The following is a 19647-nucleotide window of genomic DNA, read 5'->3' on the forward strand; positions in this document are numbered from 1 at the left end:
CCCCCCCAAACAAAAAAGTTCACAAAATAATGCCAGTAAACTACATAAGGGTAAAATTAGAGAGAAGAAGGAAGTGGAGTAGAAAAAAAAATGTATAGCTCAAAAAAACAAAAAATCTACATAAAGGATATAAAAATTAGTGCACAGGGCTAGACACAGCTTAATAATAAAGGGCTTGGCTAGCACACTGAAGGCCTGAGGCTCACTGCCCAAAACCGAAGCTGTAATTAAAATCACAAATGTAGAAAGAATTTTCAAAAATTGATCCAGGTCAACTATCCAACAGACTTGAAAATATGAGGAGCGCATACAAACACTATAAACCAGTGAAGAAAAGACTAGTACATAAAAGAAAAATTCAGAGACAACAACAGTAAGAGAAATCTGTAATTTCACCACCATAGACAGAGAGCAAACTCAAACAGAAACTTTTTCTCGACTTGGGGTCGAACTCTCCCCCTGCGTGGGTTATGAGTCTCAGCCCCAGTGCACTGGTTCCCATCTCATCTCATCATTAAAGCCTCGTGTGATTGCAGCAAGGACGGTCTCTCTTCTCTTACAGATACCTGAAGTTCCCCAAAAAGTTCTGCTGATTTATCAAAAAAATCAGGCCTAGGCAGACGCAGGCGGTGGGGACGGCGCGCAACACAGAGAGCAGATCGCCCCACTACAATTAAATCAAAGAGGTAGGCCTTTTGTTGGCGAGGTCCCTGGCAAACGGGAAGCCTGGTCCTGTTCCTGAAGACCTTTCTGAGGGGTGAGAGCAATCTTGGCCCCCAGCAGGAGCCAGGAAACAGAGCGAGGGCATTTTGTAAGAGGAGCCCCTGGCCAGCAGGGAAACCTATACCGGTTTTAAAAGACCCATTAGATAGCATCAATAGGAGGAGATGGGCAGGCGCCAAGGCAAGAATTCACCCAATAATCTGAAAAACAACATGAAAACACCAGAACCCAATGACCTTACAACAGAAGGACTTGAACACCCTAACACAGAAGTGGAAAAAATTGACTTTATGAAAGCAATAGAGTCCCTTAAACAACATGTAAAAAACGCCCTTATAGAAATGGATGGGAAGTATAACAAAAAGTTTGAAGAAATGAGTAAATACGTACATGATACCCTGGGAAACCAAGAAAAAACGATCAAACAGATAATGGAAACAGTTCAAGAATTGAAAACTGAAATGGAAGCAAGGAAGAAAACACAAACTAAGGACCAGCTGGATATGGAAAATCTAAGTCAACGAGCAAAGTCTACAGAAACAAGCATAATCAATAGAATACAAGGGATAGAAGAAAGCATCTCAGATTCTGAGGACACCATAGAGAAAATAAACGCACTGATCAAAGAAAACAGCAAAGCCAACAAATTCTCATCACAGAAACTTTTTCTCAATGTACAAAGAATTATTTCAATAAAAAGTTTTTTGTAAAAAAGGCAGAATAATGTGTGATGCATAGTACCATTTGTATAAAAAGGAAAATATGTGTTTATTTGGAAAAAATACAAGAACTGTGCACGGTGATGTCCACATGTAATACTTACACAGGGAGAAAATATACTTTGAGTCCACAAGTTTGAGACTACCTGAGTAATATAGAGACCCAGCCAAAAAAATACACATGTATCTACATATACTACTATCACTGCCTTCCTTCAGGGAAAGAGGACACATGGAGGGGGAAGAGACTGAAGAGTTTTCTATTATTGTATTATTATGATACACTGTTTTGTACATTTTTTATTTTTAAGCATCTCTTAAAGATTTATGTTTTTGCTATTTATCCATTTATTTAGTGGGGCAGAGAAAGCATGTGCCATGGTGCATGTGTGGAGGTCAAAGAACTTTAGGGAGTCAATTCTTGCATTCCACCTTGTTAAAACAGGTTCCCTCTTATTTTGTTAATATATTATTATTATTATACTTTTAGTTATTGTTTGTGTGTGAAAGGTACACTTGTGCCATCAACAACACCTAGAGGGCAAAGATAACTCTAAGATTCAATTCTTACTTCTACCATGTGGGTCCCAGGGATCAAACTTGGGCTATCAGGTCTGGCAGCAGGTTCCTTTACTGAGTCATCTCTTTGGCCTTCTTGGTTTTATTATTGTACTTTATATTCCAGAGTAGCAGGCCTGAGAGCTTCCCAATGGTTCTGTCTCTTCCTCTTATTCTGCCTCAGGAAAGCTGAGATTACAGATGTGTGCCATTGCATCTGTATTTTTTTAACATATATTCCAGAAATCAAACACAGGTTGCATGCTTGTTAAGCAAGAACTTTTTTACCTGATGAGCCATCTTTCTGGTCCATTATTACTGCATGAGTAGACAAGTATTTGTGTACATGTGAATGTGTATGTAGGGGGTAGTGTGTGCACCCATATAGAAGCCAGGTCAACACGGGCTTTTATTTCCTTTTCTCTTTTTATTACTGGGGGTGGGGGGGGGGAGAGAGAGAGAGAGAGAGAGAGAGAACACTTGCAAACAAGTACTGTGTATGTATGGTGCATGCATACATGTATGTTCAGGGATACACTTGTGCAGAGGCCAGAAAAGACATAACGTCCTATCTTTTTCCACTTACTCCTTGAGACAGTCTCCCACTGAAACTGGAGCTAAGCTGTCAGTCAGCAAGCCCAGTGATCCTCCTGTCTCTGCCCTCAGAATCACTAGATTATAGATGTGCACATGCCCAGTTTTTGCATGGCTACTAGGATCTAAATTCAGATCCTACCTTGCTGTAGAAGCACTCAATCAAATGAGCCAGCTCTCCTTCCTTCCCCCTACAACTTACTTATTATTTATCTATTGTTTTGAGACAAGATCTCTCACTGAACCCAGAGATTGACATTTAGGCTAAACCGGCTAGCCAGCAAGTCCACAGGATCTTCTTTATACCTCCAAAAGCTGAGACTGCAGGCATGTGTCATTGCATACACTTTATGTGAGTGCTGGAGAATCAATGTCCCCACTGTGCTGTCTCCCCAGCCCTGTAAATTTTTACATTTAAGCCACTGGATTTCCTACTCATTACTAAAATATGCAAATATGTAGGTTTTTTTTTAATGCTGCAAAACAAAAACCAAATATTGGAAGCTGAATTCAGGAACTACATTAAGAAGACCAAACATCAAGACCAAGTGGGCTTCATTCCACAGATGCAAGGTTGGTTCAACATATACAAACTAGTAAGTAATACATCATATAAAGAAACTTAAGAACAGCAATCACATCTCAATCAATGTAGAAAAAATACTTCAAAATAAAAGTCCTAGAGAACTTAGACACTGAGGAAGAGAGGCTATCCAGTACAAAAGAGCCTGAAGGGCCAAGAACTGCCATCCCCTAGACTCAATAAGATGTAATGTTAAATCATTAACGTATATCAACTATTATTATTACTGCACTGGATCCACACAAGGCTGGCTCTGTCAATAATCAGTCAAGTAAGTAAAGGGGAATGGCTCACAGGGCCCTATCCTTTCCCTCTGAACTATTGTTTTTAATAGGTTGGGGGGGGGGTAATCACTGTCTTTAGTTGTGTGCCCTCTAACCCACCAAGTTCCAACCCATGGTCACACAGGTGTCTCTGGTTAATCTTAGCGGATCATAAACATGAACGTCTAAGAAAGATTTGTGAGACGGGGACAGAGTGGACGAGGTGGCAGAGAGATGGGAGGTCAGAATAGTCAATATGCAAAGGATTCATCCATATGTACAATTAGAAAATAATAATAGCCGGGCGGTGGTGGCGCACGCCTTTAATCCCAGCACTCGGGAGGCAGAGGCAGGCGGATCTCTGTGAGTTCGAGACCAGCCTGGTCTACAAGAGCTAGTTCCAGGACAGGCTCCAAAACCACAGAGAAACCCTGTCTCGAAAAACCAAAAAAATAAATAAATAAAAAATAAAAAATAATAATAATAATTAATAATTAACAAAAAGAAGGTACAGAGCACCTGAGGAATGAATGGCAACCGAGTTTGTTCTCTAGCCTCCACATGTACCAGCACATGCATGTGTATTTGTACACACAAAATGATGGACTTTGCTGTGGTGATGCACATCTACAATCCAAAACACTTAAGAGGTGGAGGCAGGATCAGAAGTTCAAGGTTATCTTCAGCTGTGAGTTTAAGGCTACATTAGGCTAGGCTACATGAGACCCTGTCACAAAATTTAAAAAGGTCAATTTTATGATGGGGATTTTGTCTCAAAGCTCAGCCGTTAAAGGCTAGGCTCACAACCAAAAATATAAGTTATTTAAAAAAAAAAAAAAGAGTCAAATGGCAGGAGATATAGCTCAGCTAGTAGAACTTGCTTATCATGTACAAAGCTCTGAATATAATCCTCACCAATGCATGAAATCAGCCATATTGCTCAATGCCTATAATCGCAGCACTCAGAGGTAGAGACAGGAGGAAGCTGAGGGGATTCTTCATTTAACATGGAATACAGAATTCCAACAAAACTTCTTTTCTCCACTGCAGTGCAATATCTATAAACTCTTTGAAATCAATCTTTCACCTACATAAAATTAAAGTCACTACATAAAACTGCCACTTTCTAGACCAAAAATCTTTCTTACAACATTACCACCATACCTTTAAAAAAGGAACCACCAAGAGCAGTGCTGACAGAAAGACGTCAGGAATGTTCTAAGCTGAAGATTTAAATTTCTTTCTCCAGTGGTTAAATGAATTCACTGGCAGGAATTCAGGTAGCAATCACCTGTGAAAAAGTACGCTTTTCTACTAGACAATCTTCCTCTTTCTTCTTGGGGAGTAATGACATCTCCCCAAGATATTAATTTTTTATTAATATTTTATAAAGGATAGTTTCCATTGTCCTTAAAATTCTAGAAACAGGACTACAGAGACAGTTTAGCAATTAAGAGCACTGGCTGATCTTCCAGAAGACAAGCATCCAATTCCCAGCATCCACATGGTGATTCACAACTATTTATAACTCTGAAGTACTCTTCTGGCCTCTTTGGGGTCCAGGCACACATGTGGTACACAGACTACATGAAAAACAAACATCCATATACATATAAAAATTAATTTTTTAATTAAAAGGAAAAAAATCTAGGAAGATTTCCTGATCTCTGCATAATACTCATCAGTTTCAGAATCTGAAGCAAAACTTTGGCAACTCAAAGCCCTAAACATTCCAAACATCAGTAAGAATGTTTAGCCTGTGCTGATGTGGCTATCCTTAGTATATCCTCAACAGTGATTTTCCAGATCCATACTATAGAAAGAAAAACAAGGGTTGGATCTGAGGCTCAGAGATAAGTACAAACCTGTTCTTCTTCTGTAAAGGGTACTAGAGCCAATGGTGGCAGGGGCTCCTCCTGTAGGATAGGCAGGAATTCTTTCTCCAGAAGGTCAAAAGGTATCTATGTGATAAATACAAGGCCATAAAATGTTACTTCTCCAACTACAAGAAGATAAACCAAGACACTATTTTCTAGCAATGACTAATATAAATATTAAAAGTTTATTCAATTACAATTTACTTCTATTAATTATGCAGTTATTACATTAAAACTCTATTTACAACCAAGCATGGTGGTACATACCTTTAATCTTAGCAGAGGGAGGCAGAGGGAGGCAAATCTGAGTCAGCCTGGTCTACACAGGGACCTTTAGGCTATCCAAGGCTATATAGTAAGACCCTGTCTCAATAAATAAAACAAAATACTCCAGTCACCCACCATCTCCATCCATGAAGCCACTTCCTTTGGACTTGGTATTAAGCTTGGTATTCCAAAGAACAGAGTAGAGAAATAAAAATCTCTACATTTAGCTTAAAGCAGATGCTAAGGAAATTCCAAAGCAATTGTGTCTGTTCTTAGAAACTAAAATTTGTGATTCCCCATCCACTAATAAGTTAAAAATAACATATTGAGAAACACAAAAGATATTATCTTCCCTGGTTATCAGATAAGAAAAGCCTACACTATTTCATCCTGGTCCTTTTTTTAAGTGAAGCAAGTGTTAATTTTAAAAGTTCTTTGTAGGGGGCTGGGGAGATGGCTCAGAGGTTAAGAGCATTGCTTGCTCTTCCAAAGGTCCTGAGTTCAATTCCCAGCAACCACATGGTGGCTCACAACCATCTGTAAAGGGGTCTGGTGCCCTCTTCTGGCCTGCAGGCATACACACAGACAGAACATTGTATACATACTAAATAAGTAAATATTTTTAAAAAAAAATAAATAAAAATAAAAGTTCTCTGTACTACACTTTTTTTTTTTTTTTTTTTTTTTTTGGTTTTTCGAGACAGGGTTTCTCTGTGGTTTTGGAGCCTGTCCTGGAACTAGCTCTTGTAGACCAGGCTGGTCTCGAACTCATAGTACACCTTTCTATTCAAGGGCAGGAGGGCAGGAAGAGGAAAGCTGGTCTTCCCTCAATCCTGGACCCTGATTGGGAAGGAAAGTAAGAGGTACAACAGAGAGAAGGGAAAGAAATGGAGAAGGGAGAGAAGAGGAGGTATCAACAATGCTGACTGTTCTGCTGCCACCAAGCCTCCTGATCCATAATGACATCATGGGTCTTCTCTAAGGGCAGCACATCCCTCAGTCATTATTATTATTATTATTTTTTTTTTTTTTTTTTTTTTTGGTTTTTCGAGACAGGGTTTCTCTGTGGTTTTGGAGCCTGTCCTGGAACTAGCTCTTGTAGATCAGGCTGGTCTCGAACTCACAGAGATCCGCCTGCCTCTGCCTCCCGAGTGCTGGGATTAAAGGCGTGCGCCACCACCGCCCGGCCCCTCAGTCATTATTAACCACTCTATGTTTCCATGCAAGTAAGGGGAAAGATGGAAAAAGCAAGAGTCCATTAGATACAGATCAGTTTCACAGTCCATACTAGTCTCATCTACAATTCTCAACTCTTTGTATTTTCTTACCTTGTAGTCTTTAAGGAAAAGTGCTAACATTTCTTCTCTGCCGTAACGATAATCTGCTAATTTATACTTTGGCAGGGCCGGAGAAAGAGGAGGGGAAGTGATACTCCCACCACTGGACAGAGCACGGAGCCTAAAATAGGAAAAAGAAAGAATACGAAATGAAGAGACAGATATTCTGACACTGCATGTTTTTTATATAATACAGTGTAAGATACACTACTGCTCAAAAAAGGAGCAAAAACTTCATTATCTTACGCAGCAAAGATTTTTGAGTTTAATACAAGCCTCCATCACAGCTCACTGAGAAATTCACTAAGTGCTAACTAGACAGTCAGTGATAATTTAGCAATTCCAACACCTAAAGATGCCACGGTTGTCTCTAAGAAGCTTCAAGTTTGGAGAGAAGATTTTTTTTTACCAAAATACAAAAGCAGGGACAATCAGACTCACAAAAAAATACTAAGTTTAATAGCAAGTATTGGTGAGGGTGTGAAACAACAGAAACACTCAAATAAGATCATAAGATCCTAAGTCAGCAAGAAGGCTCAGCAGGTAAGGGCACCTGGAACTCAAATGAAGGTGAAGAGAAACAACTCTGAAGCTGCATATGCACATGTACACACACACACACATTTTTTTTTTAATTTTTAAAGTAAGCCGAGAATGGTGACATAAGCATTTAATCCCAGCACTCTGTAGGCTGGGATTAAATAGGTGGATTCTGAGTTCAAGGCCAGCCAGGACTATAAAGTGAGTTCCAAGACAGCCAGGACTACACAGAAAACTGTCCCAGGAAAAGAAAAATAAAAAAAAAAAAATTTTTTTTTTTTTAAGAAAGATGTTTCAGCAGGGCTGGAGAGATGGCTCAGTGGTTAAGAGCATTGTCTGCTCTTCCAAAGGTCCTGAGTTCAATTCCCAGCAACCACATGGTAGCTCACAACCATCAGTAATGAGGTCTGGTGCACTCTTCTGGCCTGCAGACATACACAGACAGAATATTGTATACATAATAAATAAATAAATAAATATTTTTTAAAAAAGAAAGATACTTGGTTCCCAGTACCTGCATCAGGCAGCTCACAAGGGCCTGTAACTAGCTCCAGAAGATCCAAAGCCTGTGCTCAAGTGCATTCACACAAAATTAAAAATATTTTTAAAGGATTATAAGGTGTATGAATGTATGAAACTGTTCTTGTACTTTATGACTACCATCCAAGACTGAAAAGAGAGATGAGGAGGGAGGGGTAAAAATATAAATTACAATAGCCACTTCTAAGAATGACTTTGAAATAGCTAAGTATTCAAAACCTCTTTGGATATTTGGTAAGAGCTAAAACATTTAATAAAGTATGAAACATAAAGGAGAAGGCTAAATGCAGAAACTTAAAAAGTTAAAAATGTCTCGAGGAGCCGGGCAGTGGTGGTGCACGCCTTTAATCCGAGCACTCGGGAGGAAGAGGCAGGCGGATCTCTGGGAGTTTGAGGCCAGCCTGGTCTAAAAGAGCTAGTTCCGGGACAGGCACCAAAAAGCTAGAGAAAAGCTGTCTCAAAAAAACAAAAAAAACAAAAACAAAAACAAAATGTCTCGAGGGATCAGGCTTGCTCCTAGGTTTGAATCTCAGTACTACCAATAATAATTATTTGGGTTTCATTTTTTGTTTGTTTTTGAGACAATGTCTCATACAGCTCAAACTGGTTTGAACTCACCACTATATATCGAAAGATGACCTTATAACTTTCTATCCTCCTGTCTTCATTTGCATCAGGCCTGAAAGCAGGCTCAGTTTTATGCAGTATCTGCATCAAACCCAGGGCTGTATTCACACCCACAACTGAGCTGTTCCCCAGCCCAAAGTAATGTTATAAAAAGAGAAAGAGACAGGAACAGGGATATTCAGCAAAACTAGGAAAAAGAAGCTACTATCAAGTCATGATGGTACATGCCATTAATCCCAGCACTTGGGAAGCCAAAGCAAGGGAACTCTATAAATTCAAGGCCAGCCTGGATGATCTACTATCAAGTTACAAGACAGTCAGGACTACACAGAGAACCCTGTCTAAAAACAAAAAAACCCTGGGATAAGGGAAAGTACATTGGTTATAGATAGGTTTGTTGGTTGGTTAATAATGTGGGGCTATCCAAAATTTTGTGCAGTAATAGATACAAAGACAGAAACAGACTAAGTTACTTTAATTCATGTGATATAACCTAAAGGACGAGTTCAACAGATATTTTAAAATATATCCTCAAAACTGCTAAGCATTAAAAATATGAAGACCAGTAGAATAAATATTTGTCTATTATTCAAAAAAGTGCTTGGTAAACATAAAAACATGTTTACATGCAGAAGTAATACTGAAGAGAAAAAGAATAGACACTACTAATAAACTATGGTGAGAATGGTTCTTTCCAATGTTTCTATCTTCTTATCCCCTTTAAAAACATAACAGACAATTCTGAACATATAAGGAGATATTAAGAAGCATATAACAAACTCAAATGTACCAATCACTCAAGCCCAAAACAACAATCCATGGCCAACCTGGCTCTCTGTACCATGCTACTAAGTCTTTGATGCTATTCGGTGGAAATTTTTGGCCTATTATTTTTATATGTAAATTATCATAAACAGATTTTTTTCAAGTCTGAAATTGCTGATCTTATCATTTAAATCAATAAGTGGGTATAGCTGATATGTTGTATTGTTTTGGCAATCCCTCCCCTGTGGTAGTATATTATTCCATCATGAGACACACAATGCCTACTTAGTTTTCTAAACTGCTAACATGTACTTATGATCTATGTTTAGATACCTAACTTCGCTAACCTTCTCTTGTAGCATTTCTGCAAAGAGAAACTAATCTCTTATATTATTTAGAATAGTGACTCAATGTTAGCAGTTTACACAAGAAGGAAAGAAAAAAACGTGTCTCTTATTTTCAAAATAATATTCAACAGTAATGAATTACTTCTTGATGTATTTAAATACAGTGAAACTATTTTTAACAATGTTCCCACTATCTCATCTTTGACTAGTAAAATACTCTCTGAATGGCTCCTGATGAGTCCTTTGGACATGCCCCTATTAAGTCTTTAAGTGCTCCAGGGTTATCTTATACAACTTCTTGCAATAGTCCCAGATTCCCCCGTTTCTCCAAAGGAAGTACCAGGAGTACTCACAACTACTGAGTTGGTCTTTGTTTCCTTTCAAATTCTTGACAAAGAATGTGGTTCAATGCCCAAAAGACATAATAATGACAGAAAAACACTGCTCAAAGGAATAAGCCAACCACTGATAAAAGACCTTCAAGACACTGTTTCCCATGAGAATCTCAAAAGTTGGGCTCTATCTGTTGGGGAAATGGCTCAGTGGGTAAAGAACTTGCTAGGCAAGTGCAAAGGCATGAATTCAGATCCCCACTCACCCATGTTTTAAAAGGGCAGATGTAGTAACAACTGCCTACAATTCCACAGAAGACTACAAGAAGTGGGAGAAGCTTACTGGCCAGTCTGTTTATTCAGCCTAAGTGTTCCAGGTTCAATGAGAGAACCTGTCTCAGAAAATAAGCGTAAAGTGCCCACTTGGGAAGCAGAGGCAGGTGGATCTCTGTGAGTTCAAGGTCTACAGAGTGAGTGTCAGGATAGGCTGAAGATTCGCAGAAAAACCCTGGAGTACAAAGGAAAGAAAACCTTCAATGCTGACTTCTGTTCTCTATGTGCACTCTCAACTACATAAACATGTGCATACACACACACACACACACACACACACACACATGCATATAAATGCTCGGAAAAATATTAAACTGAGCCTGTCCTGAAAAAGTAGGCAATTTAACTCTGAGAACTGAAGCTGGAAAATGTGTACATGTTAGTTCATTTGATCCAACTTAAGTTTCATAAAAACACAATATAAAATATAAGAAGTGTGAAGCTCAGTGATAGGACACTGACTAAGCATACAGAAGGCCTTGGGTTCCATCCCCAGCACTGAAGAAAAAAAAAAAAAAGAGGAAGAAAGTGAACCTGGAAACTAATGCATCTGACTAGTCACCACAGAACTAAAATTAAAGGCTAGGATTTTATGACTAATGTAATTATTCTATAAATGATGAGATCCCAAATTTTTATCTTAAACAGCTGATTTAATTGCCAGGCATTAATTTTAAAATATTAGAAATTATTTTAAGTATCTTCCATGTCATACTAAGTCAATAAGCTTCCCAATAGTTTCTAACACTAGAGGGCACACCTACGCCATTTCAAGTAAAAACCACGGTGACTGTTTGAGTCACCTGGTATTACCAGAGACTCCCTTATAGCCTAATTAATAGCCCTAATTTCTTAAAAAAAGCTCTCATATCAAGTTTTCAAGTTCATTTACTACTCTGTCCTTCCAATAGACTCCAATGGCTTCCCAAAGAGAGCAAACACCTCTTACAGGCACCATGTCTACTATTATAACACAATAAGAGTTTACTCTCCAGTATTTGTGAAGAGACTAAAGCAATTAAGATAGTTTATTGAATGGCCAGGCAGTATTGGCGCACACCTTTAATCCCAGCACTCGGGAGGCAGAGGCAGGTGGATCTCTTTGAGTTCGAGGCCAGCCTGATCTACAAGAGCTAGCTCCAGAATAGCTAGGACTATTACACAGAGAAACCCTGTCTACAAGGGGTTGGGTTGGGAGGATAGTTCATCGAGATGGAAATAACCATTATAATCTGACTCAATAGTCAATTCTAAGTCCCCCTCACCTAGCTATGTGGAAAAGCTGCAACGCATGTAGGTAATCTCCCTTCCAAAGGCCACCAGTGACCTTTATTTCTTCCACACAATTCTCTTTTCTAGAAATCTGATCTCCTGTGTTCTTCACGATATATATATATAATACACACACACACACACACACACACACACACACACACACATATATATAATATGTACCAGTGACTACTTAGTAGTATACTACCTCACTTCTAGCTCTGTACTATTCAACCTTCCTCATTCCAGAAGTTTCTTACTTTGCTGTAAATTCAAAACCCAAACCAACCTGGCTCCTCACCACTGCATTGCTCTACAAAGTGCATCAATAACCTTAACACTGCAAAAAAAAACAAGATAAATATTCTAATTCCATGGCCTTCATCTCCCAGGCTACAAGAGAGTCAAGTCCTACCATTCGAAGGAAATGACAGGGACCAGAAGGACTCCCCAAAACCCCACTATATTCTCCAAACTTTCACTTACTACCATTCAAAATCCACACTTCCAACTTAAAAAGCAATTTGGAATGTCCGTATCTGTGTGATAGTCTGGGAATCAAAAACTACTTCTGCATAAGCTTTGGGTTTTCTTCTAGTCATGCTCTGACTTCCCTCATTGAGGTGGGTCTTCATACATACACATGCGCGCGCATGTCATATATATATATGTAGTTGTATATATACACTCACACATACACTTAAGGCTCACACTTCACCTTCTTCCATCTTCTATATCCATTTATGATGTCTTACTTAATTCTAAATCTCTCACACCATTTCTAGTTCTTTTCTCACACACTTTTGTAAGTATCTTGAACAATATAACTACTCTTACTCTATCTTCCACAATTCTCATTCCAAATGCAAATGTGACTAAAACTCTCAATTTTTTGTTGGTACACAATGGTCAAACAAACTTAACAAGTGTCATGAAATAGTGCCTCCAAGCTCACCTCTTCCTTTCCCACATTTCACATTAAAGAAAAATGTCTTGAAGTTTATTTCTTAAATCTGCAAACTCTTGCATCCTTGTCTTTAAACATGCCCTTTCTGTAGTGAGAAATATTTAAATATTTTCTGAACCTTTATCAGGAACAGGCAAGAAGAAATACACTAGAAACAACCAAGGTTAACTGGCAAATACAGGAAAGAGAAGCAGAAAAGTAACACATAGCAGGAAAATCCTGGGAGGGGGGGGGGCGGCGTAGACTACAGCAGGAACTTGACAACTAGGTTTTGGTTTTTTGTTTGTTTTTTAAACAAATATTCTCTTCTAAAGTACCTTTGGACAGCAGCTCATTCACTGTCCCTTAACCCCTTTTGAGAACTGGAAAAAAGTAATACATTCCATCTGACAGAACTTGTATTTTTCTCAGAGTATGGACAGTCATCTAGCAGCCTCAGGCTTACATTTTCGTGCCCCTAGCCACATTTGCGTGCCCCTACCCACATTTACGAATGAAGCCTCTATTCAACCAAACTTTATGGAGTGCCTAACTAATCACTGGTGCACTAACTCAAAAGATTGGCCAACACTGAGAAATAACAGTGTCCTTAATAGTGAGAAAAGAGACATTGCTCAAAATGGTTCACTGTATTAACAGAGGAAGTGCTGGGGGGGGGGGGGTGACAACCCTCTCCCTCTCTTTTGTAAACAAAGACCAGAGACTTCCTTGAGAGCACAGAAATGAAGACAAAGGAGACCCTAGGACAGCTTCTGTGTCTTCCCCAGAAAGCAAGATGTCTATAAATGTTCTCGCTATAATAAAGTCTTCTGAAATTATCTGAGTAGATTTCCAGTCCTTAAATTTTTCTCAAGTAAAATCTGATTTTTTTTAGATGTCTTGAAGTATACATTCGCAAAGAAAAAAGAGTAGTAGGACATAAACCAATATATTCTTTTCGTGGTAGGACTATGGATAATTTAGTCTTTTTCTGGTTTTTTCTATAGTACTGTTTCCTCCAAATGTTGTTAATAGAACCAACAAAAAAAATTCTATTAAGACCTAATCTTAATCAAAAGTATTTAACACCAAAACAACTCATCAAGATAGTACTTTAAGCACTCAAAGCTGAGGCAGGTAGATCTCTGTGAGTTTGAGGCCAGCCCAGTCTACAAGAGTGAGTTCTAAGACAGCCAGAGCTACAGAGAAACCCTGTCTCAAAAAAAATAATAGAAAAAAAGAGTTTTGTCAAAGACAACATAAGCACATAGAGGAAGTGAATTAAATTAAAACTATCTTTTTGATGGTTAATCTATACGGTGTCATCTAAACCTTAAATTAACATTAAAACTTTTGATTTAATAATTCTACTTCAAGGGAATTAATCCAAAGAAAATGATTAGAATAGAACAAAATCATTCAGAAGTATACATATATCATTTACAGTAACAAAACATTGAAAACAACTTTACTTTCCAGCAATTCATTCTTTCATTTAATAGACATTTATTGAGTGCCTACGAGCCAGGCTCTGGAACTACAGCAGTAACAAGCTATACAACAATCCAGACCAAATGCCTGCTCACAAAGGAGCTCACAGTCTACAGACCTAGAGGCTGCATTCTGAGCAAGAAGTATTTACTATATCACATTTTGATATAGACACTAAAGGAGTTAGGGAGTATAAGGAGAGGATACAAGCTGTACAGTCAGAAAGTCTAAAGTAGTAACATTTGAAGAAAGGCATTTAAAATTGAATATTTTTTTATACCTAGAAATTAATTTTCTTCACTAATTCTGTCATATCCTTTTACACTATTTTGGTGAATCTGTAATTCATTTCCTTATTCTAATAAACAATCCACAACCTAATGATTCTGTTGGGTTTGGTAAGGCTATACAGGTATGGTCCTTCCTGACAATTTTTAATGTTCTCCTATCAACACAACTGCCCCAGATAAGGTCTAGAGGGAAGGATGGGAGGAGAAAATTTTCAATTACAAGTATAATTTTTAAAACTAAGATGAAAAGCTTTTAAAAGAAAAAAAGTCATTTTATACATCACTTGTTAAGCACTATATTAAAAGTCATAAATGTTTCTTCATGGTTCAGAGTTACAAAATGACTCAACATAATCACTCTCTTCCTTGATTTTCAACTATTCTGAACACAGTTTCTCATATCAAGACTTATAATGAACATGTTACATGAAGAAAATATGCCAAAAGTCTCCAATGACAACAAGGTAACTTTCTAGTACAGGGTTATTTTGACTACCTTGACTGATGGTATAATTAAGGCTGCGCCTACTTAACTCTGCACTCCTCAGTAAAGGCTCCTAAGTACCAATGATACAGGATTAACCTAGGTAACAACGAGAAGTTTCTGATTAAGGACAGAACTGATGACTACCGTCTGCTAAAGTTGACTCAATTCAAATTAAACACCTTATAAATACTTCAGGGTACAATAAGGAGGGCAAGTAAGACACTCCTGACAGATTGAGCCAATGGCAAAGAGATACCTGCAAATGATTTGATGTTGAGTAACACATGTCACAAAACAGCAAACTTTCTGCAAAGGGCTAAGGAGAAAATGTACAAGCTCTGAGAACTAGGCAGCCTCTAAAACAACTATTCATCCCTGCCAGAGTTAGCACAAAACTATCACGGTAACATGGAAACAAAAAAAGCATGGCTGTCTTCCAATGAAACTTTTTTCACAAAAACTTTACTTGAACTCCAACAGGATTCCAGTGCAAACCAGAGATGTAAGATTTAAAAAAAAAAAAAAAAATCAAGAATATCACCAGTTTGGTTGGATTGTTTTTGTTTTTAATTCTTTGGTTTTGGTTAAATTTTCTGGCTTCTTTTTCACTACATATTATTAGCAAGATGCTGTAAGAAAAAACCCTTTAAGTGCCTCAGTGATTTTAATATGATTTTACAAAGAAAAACATGTGAGAATGTATTAGCACAAAAGAAAAGTAATAATAGCAGAACAGCTGCACACACTATGGTTTACAAAGTGAACTACATGAATTTAAATCTACCTGATTAAAGAAGTTAATATAGTGTGAATAAAGATTTAGCTTAATAATGCTAAAATGTTTTTATAATACTAACAGCTATGAACAGCCTCTAACATCTGGAGAACTAGTTAAATGATAGTACATCCATACAATGAAACTACTTAAAAGAACCAAAAAAAAACGTTTATTGTAAAAGGTTTTGTTTGCTTTAGGCTTTTTTTGTTAAGGTTACAAGATTGAATGCACAGTTTGATCCTATTTTGTGAAAATAAATACACATATACACAAATAAGATACAGAAAACCACCTGGAAAGATACACCACGATATTTACAGTGGGTACTAAGGATCAAATTAAGGTATTTATTTATTCCTTTTCCTTCCTTACTTATAATTTCTGATTTTTCTAGAAACAGTGATTTCGAAATAAGTAAATTCTTTTTTAAATATAAAATAACTGAAACAGGTGCAGCATTGTTTAGGTAAACATTTTCAAAATAAACTCAAACTATAGGCAATGTGTCGATTTACAGAACTTCAAATGCTTTCTCATTCGGTCTCCAAATGCTAACCATGAAGATTAAGAATATCTAGGAAATACATATCAGAAGAAGTGTATATGATCGAGTAAGTTCCTAAGACTCTTCAAACAAGGAACTCCTACAGAAGTCTTACAAACCACCACCTAAACATAAAGAATGCTGACGCTAATCCAATTCCTCCTTTAGATACTGCCTTTGACATTACCAAAGGGGTTTGTTCCAAGTATGAATGGAAAATTAACTATCATTATTCACGTCACTGAAGAGAGGATCTTCAATCACCAACTTTGGGGGGAAAAGAAGAGGGGGAAAAGCCACACTATAATGTGATGGATCTCAAAATTCCATGAGAATTCCATATTCGGGGTCCAAACATATCTGTAAGAGACTCAAAGGTCAATTAATTGTTATTATGGCAAACGCTAACTCAGCTCTAGATGGGCTACTGCTAATAGCCAGTATTAATTCTGGACCACCTGCTTAGCCCATCAATAAAAAAAGTTTCAAATGCTTCCATTAAAACTATTTTTAAATAAGCATATCAATAGTAGAAAAATAGATATTAAAGTATTACTGTTATAGTTATGTAAAATTGTTTATACATACACAAAGGTTCAAAAATAATTTTCTAGGGTGGTAGAACTATAGAGTTTTAATTTCGTTATCCATACCTAACCAACCCAAGAAAAAATTACAATTAGAGAATACTGTCCTTTATCAAATATAAGATACTATAAGCTAGTCACATTTTTAAACTATACATATGAAACAGAAATATGCACATTTATACACCACCCAGTTCCTGTGTAACTCTTACTAGTGAATTATGTCATTCAATATCAAATAAGACAAGACTGAACTCACCATTCAGGCCCAAAGTTTAGTGTCTGGGTTTCTGCTGCCATTCTTCTTCGTATTTTTAAAAAGAATTTTGTGTGTGGAAAAACCTGTTAAATAGAAACACATCTTTGTCAAACAATGTCAAGAAAAAGTGAAGTATACCAGATCAGAACAAATAGCTAGACAATGTGTGATCTGCTTATAATCTCCTAAGAATGAGAGTTTTTAATGATTATTTACAGCAATGCAGCTGGCAAAATGAAATGAGTAAGTCTAGATTAAAAAAAAAACAGTCTCGGATAGATAGATAGATAGACAGACAGACAGACATTGGGCACAGTGATAAACACCTTTAATCTAAGCACTCGGGACGCAGAGGTAGGTGGATCCCTGAGAGTTCTAGGCCAGCCTGGTCTCCATAGTGAGTTCTGTGTGTATGCCTGCTGGCCAGAAGAGGGCACCAGACCTCATTACAGATGGTTGTGAGGTACCATGTGGTTGCCGGGAATTGAACTCAGGACCTTTGGAAAAGCAGTCAATGCTCTTAACCTCTGAGCCATCTCTCCAGCCCCTCCATAGTGAGTTCTAAAAACAACTAGGGCTATGTAAAAACAGCCTCAAAAAAAAAAAAAAGGTAACAACAAGCAAATAATAAGTTTAATGGGGATGAAGATGGGAGTAGAAGATAGTAACCAACACAAAGGATGCATGAAAAATACTTATAGAGGGCTGGAGAGATGGCTCAGAGGTTAAAAGAACTGACTGCTGTTCTGAAGGTCCTGAGTTCGGTGGCACACGCCTTTAATCCCAGGCAGAGAGGCAGGTGGATCTCTGCGAGTTTGATGCCAGCCTGATCTACAAGAGCTAGTTCCAAGACAGGCTCCAAAGCTACAGAGAAACCCTGTGGGGGGGTGGGGGTGGGGGACACACCAAACCAAACCAAAAAAAAAAAAAAATCAAACAGAAACCCACTACTCTGTAAGCTGATTTAAAAGTGAAATTTAAAGGGGGGGGGGGGGAGGAACAGAGGTTTGGAACATAGATAACCCTGAGTGAGTAGATAAATGTTTTCCCAGAAGACATGGGTTATTAAATGAAAATATCAGTGGGGGCAAAACAAACCCCCAAAATAACACTGGCTATTGCCATTGTTCTTGATTACCTACCAGAATAAGATGGTAACACCCTATTATTACTGAAGTTACAACACATTTGGTTATGGGACATAAATCAAGGTGGAAGTGACCTGAAATTTTCATAGTGCCAGAAGGTGCTATGCAGGAGGAGCAAATCATCAATGTATTATACAGCAGTGAAGCCTGAATGCTGTAATGCCAACCTGCCAGGTATAATGTGTTCACTAGTACAAAAGTGCAAGAAAGTAATGCAGGTAACCAGGCACTTTCTGACTAGATTTGAGGCCTGCTCCGAAGAAAGGAATCCATGCCAAGTACTATGAACTAGATCAGAAGTCCGTGGCCCAGAAGGTCATAAGCCCCAGGGAGGAACCTATTACTATCGTTTTTGTTAAATGGACACCTTATAAAAGTACACAAACAGGAAAACCCTTGAGATTTGCTGGATGGCCAGCCAATCCAAACCAGTAAGTGAAAGGTTCTTCAGTGAAACCCTGTCTCAAAACAATAAAGTGGAAATCAACTAAGATACCAAACATTCACCTCTGGCCATCATATTCATATGCACACACATGCACATAGAACATACAAGTGTATACAATATACACTTAAGTGTATAACAAATATGCCAAAAAAAATTTTTAAAGTCCAAACTGCTTATATCATTTTTAAAGTTGTCACAAGCATCAAATCATCACTAAATTTTAAACAGATAATAGTGGAACCAGACATTTATACACCTATAGCTCCAGAATACATGTAATCCCAGCATACCAGCAATCCCAACACTTAGAGGCTAAAGCAAGAGGATCTGAGTTCAAGGTCAACCTGGATTTCAGAAAGACTCGTCTAATACATAGAAATGGAACTGTTTCAGACATTTTGAGTGGCATGCTGCTGCTACTACACAGCTGGGAAAAAGAAAAAGGTGGAACACTACTGTGTTCTTACATGTGCGTATGTGAAGACCAGAGATGGCTAACAGGTATATTCATCAATCAATCTCTACTTTACTTTTTGAGACTAGAAGCTAGAGCTGACTGAGGTAGTTAGACTAGCAAGACAATTTGGTTAGATTAGCCAGCCAGCAATGCTCAGGGATGCTGTTTCTGCCTCCCCAGTGCTCAAATTATAGGCATGTGCCACTATACCCAGGTTTTGAATGAGCATTCTAGGGGATCATACCTGGACCCCAATGCTTGCATGGCACGTACTTTACTAACTGAGGTAAAAAAAAAAAAAAAAAAAAAAAAAAAGGCTTCTCTAGCCTCTTTTCCTTTTAACAGGTATACAAAAATGATACACTGTGTAATAAAAATCTATTAAAACTCCATTAAGAGATTTTTTTTCTTTTTCATTTTTCCAGTGGTATGTGCACTTGAGCTTGCATGTTTGCATTTGTGGGGAAAGCATGTGCATGTGGAAGCCCTTAGTTGGTATTAGGAATCATTCTTGATATTTTTTCCACCTTGTTTA

The 19647-nt window shown here is 37.8% G+C and overlaps 1 protein-coding gene across 3 annotated transcripts in view; it reads right to left on the bottom strand.

The window, feature by feature from the left end:
* The window catches only part of Gigyf2 (GRB10 interacting GYF protein 2), a 135668-nt gene that overhangs the window by 92346 nt on the left and 23675 nt on the right, over nucleotides 1-19647 (bottom strand). For all 3 annotated transcript variants that reach the window (XM_041649692.1, XM_041649691.1, XM_041649693.1), the window contains exons 3-5: nucleotides 17060-17142; nucleotides 6913-7042; nucleotides 5306-5401 (exon numbers count right to left, since the gene is read on the bottom strand). In XM_041649692.1, the coding sequence (XP_041505626.1) occupies nucleotides 5306-5401; nucleotides 6913-7042; nucleotides 17060-17100 (267 nt within the window). In that variant the 5' untranslated portion in view covers nucleotides 17101-17142. The remainder of the gene's footprint in view (nucleotides 1-5305; nucleotides 5402-6912; nucleotides 7043-17059; nucleotides 17143-19647) is intronic.

Source organism: Microtus oregoni, unplaced genomic scaffold, assembly GCF_018167655.1.
Source record: "Microtus oregoni isolate MIOR12 unplaced genomic scaffold, Mior012 000004F_ref0000308, whole genome shotgun sequence".
NCBI lineage: Eukaryota > Metazoa > Chordata > Mammalia > Rodentia > Cricetidae > Microtus > Microtus oregoni.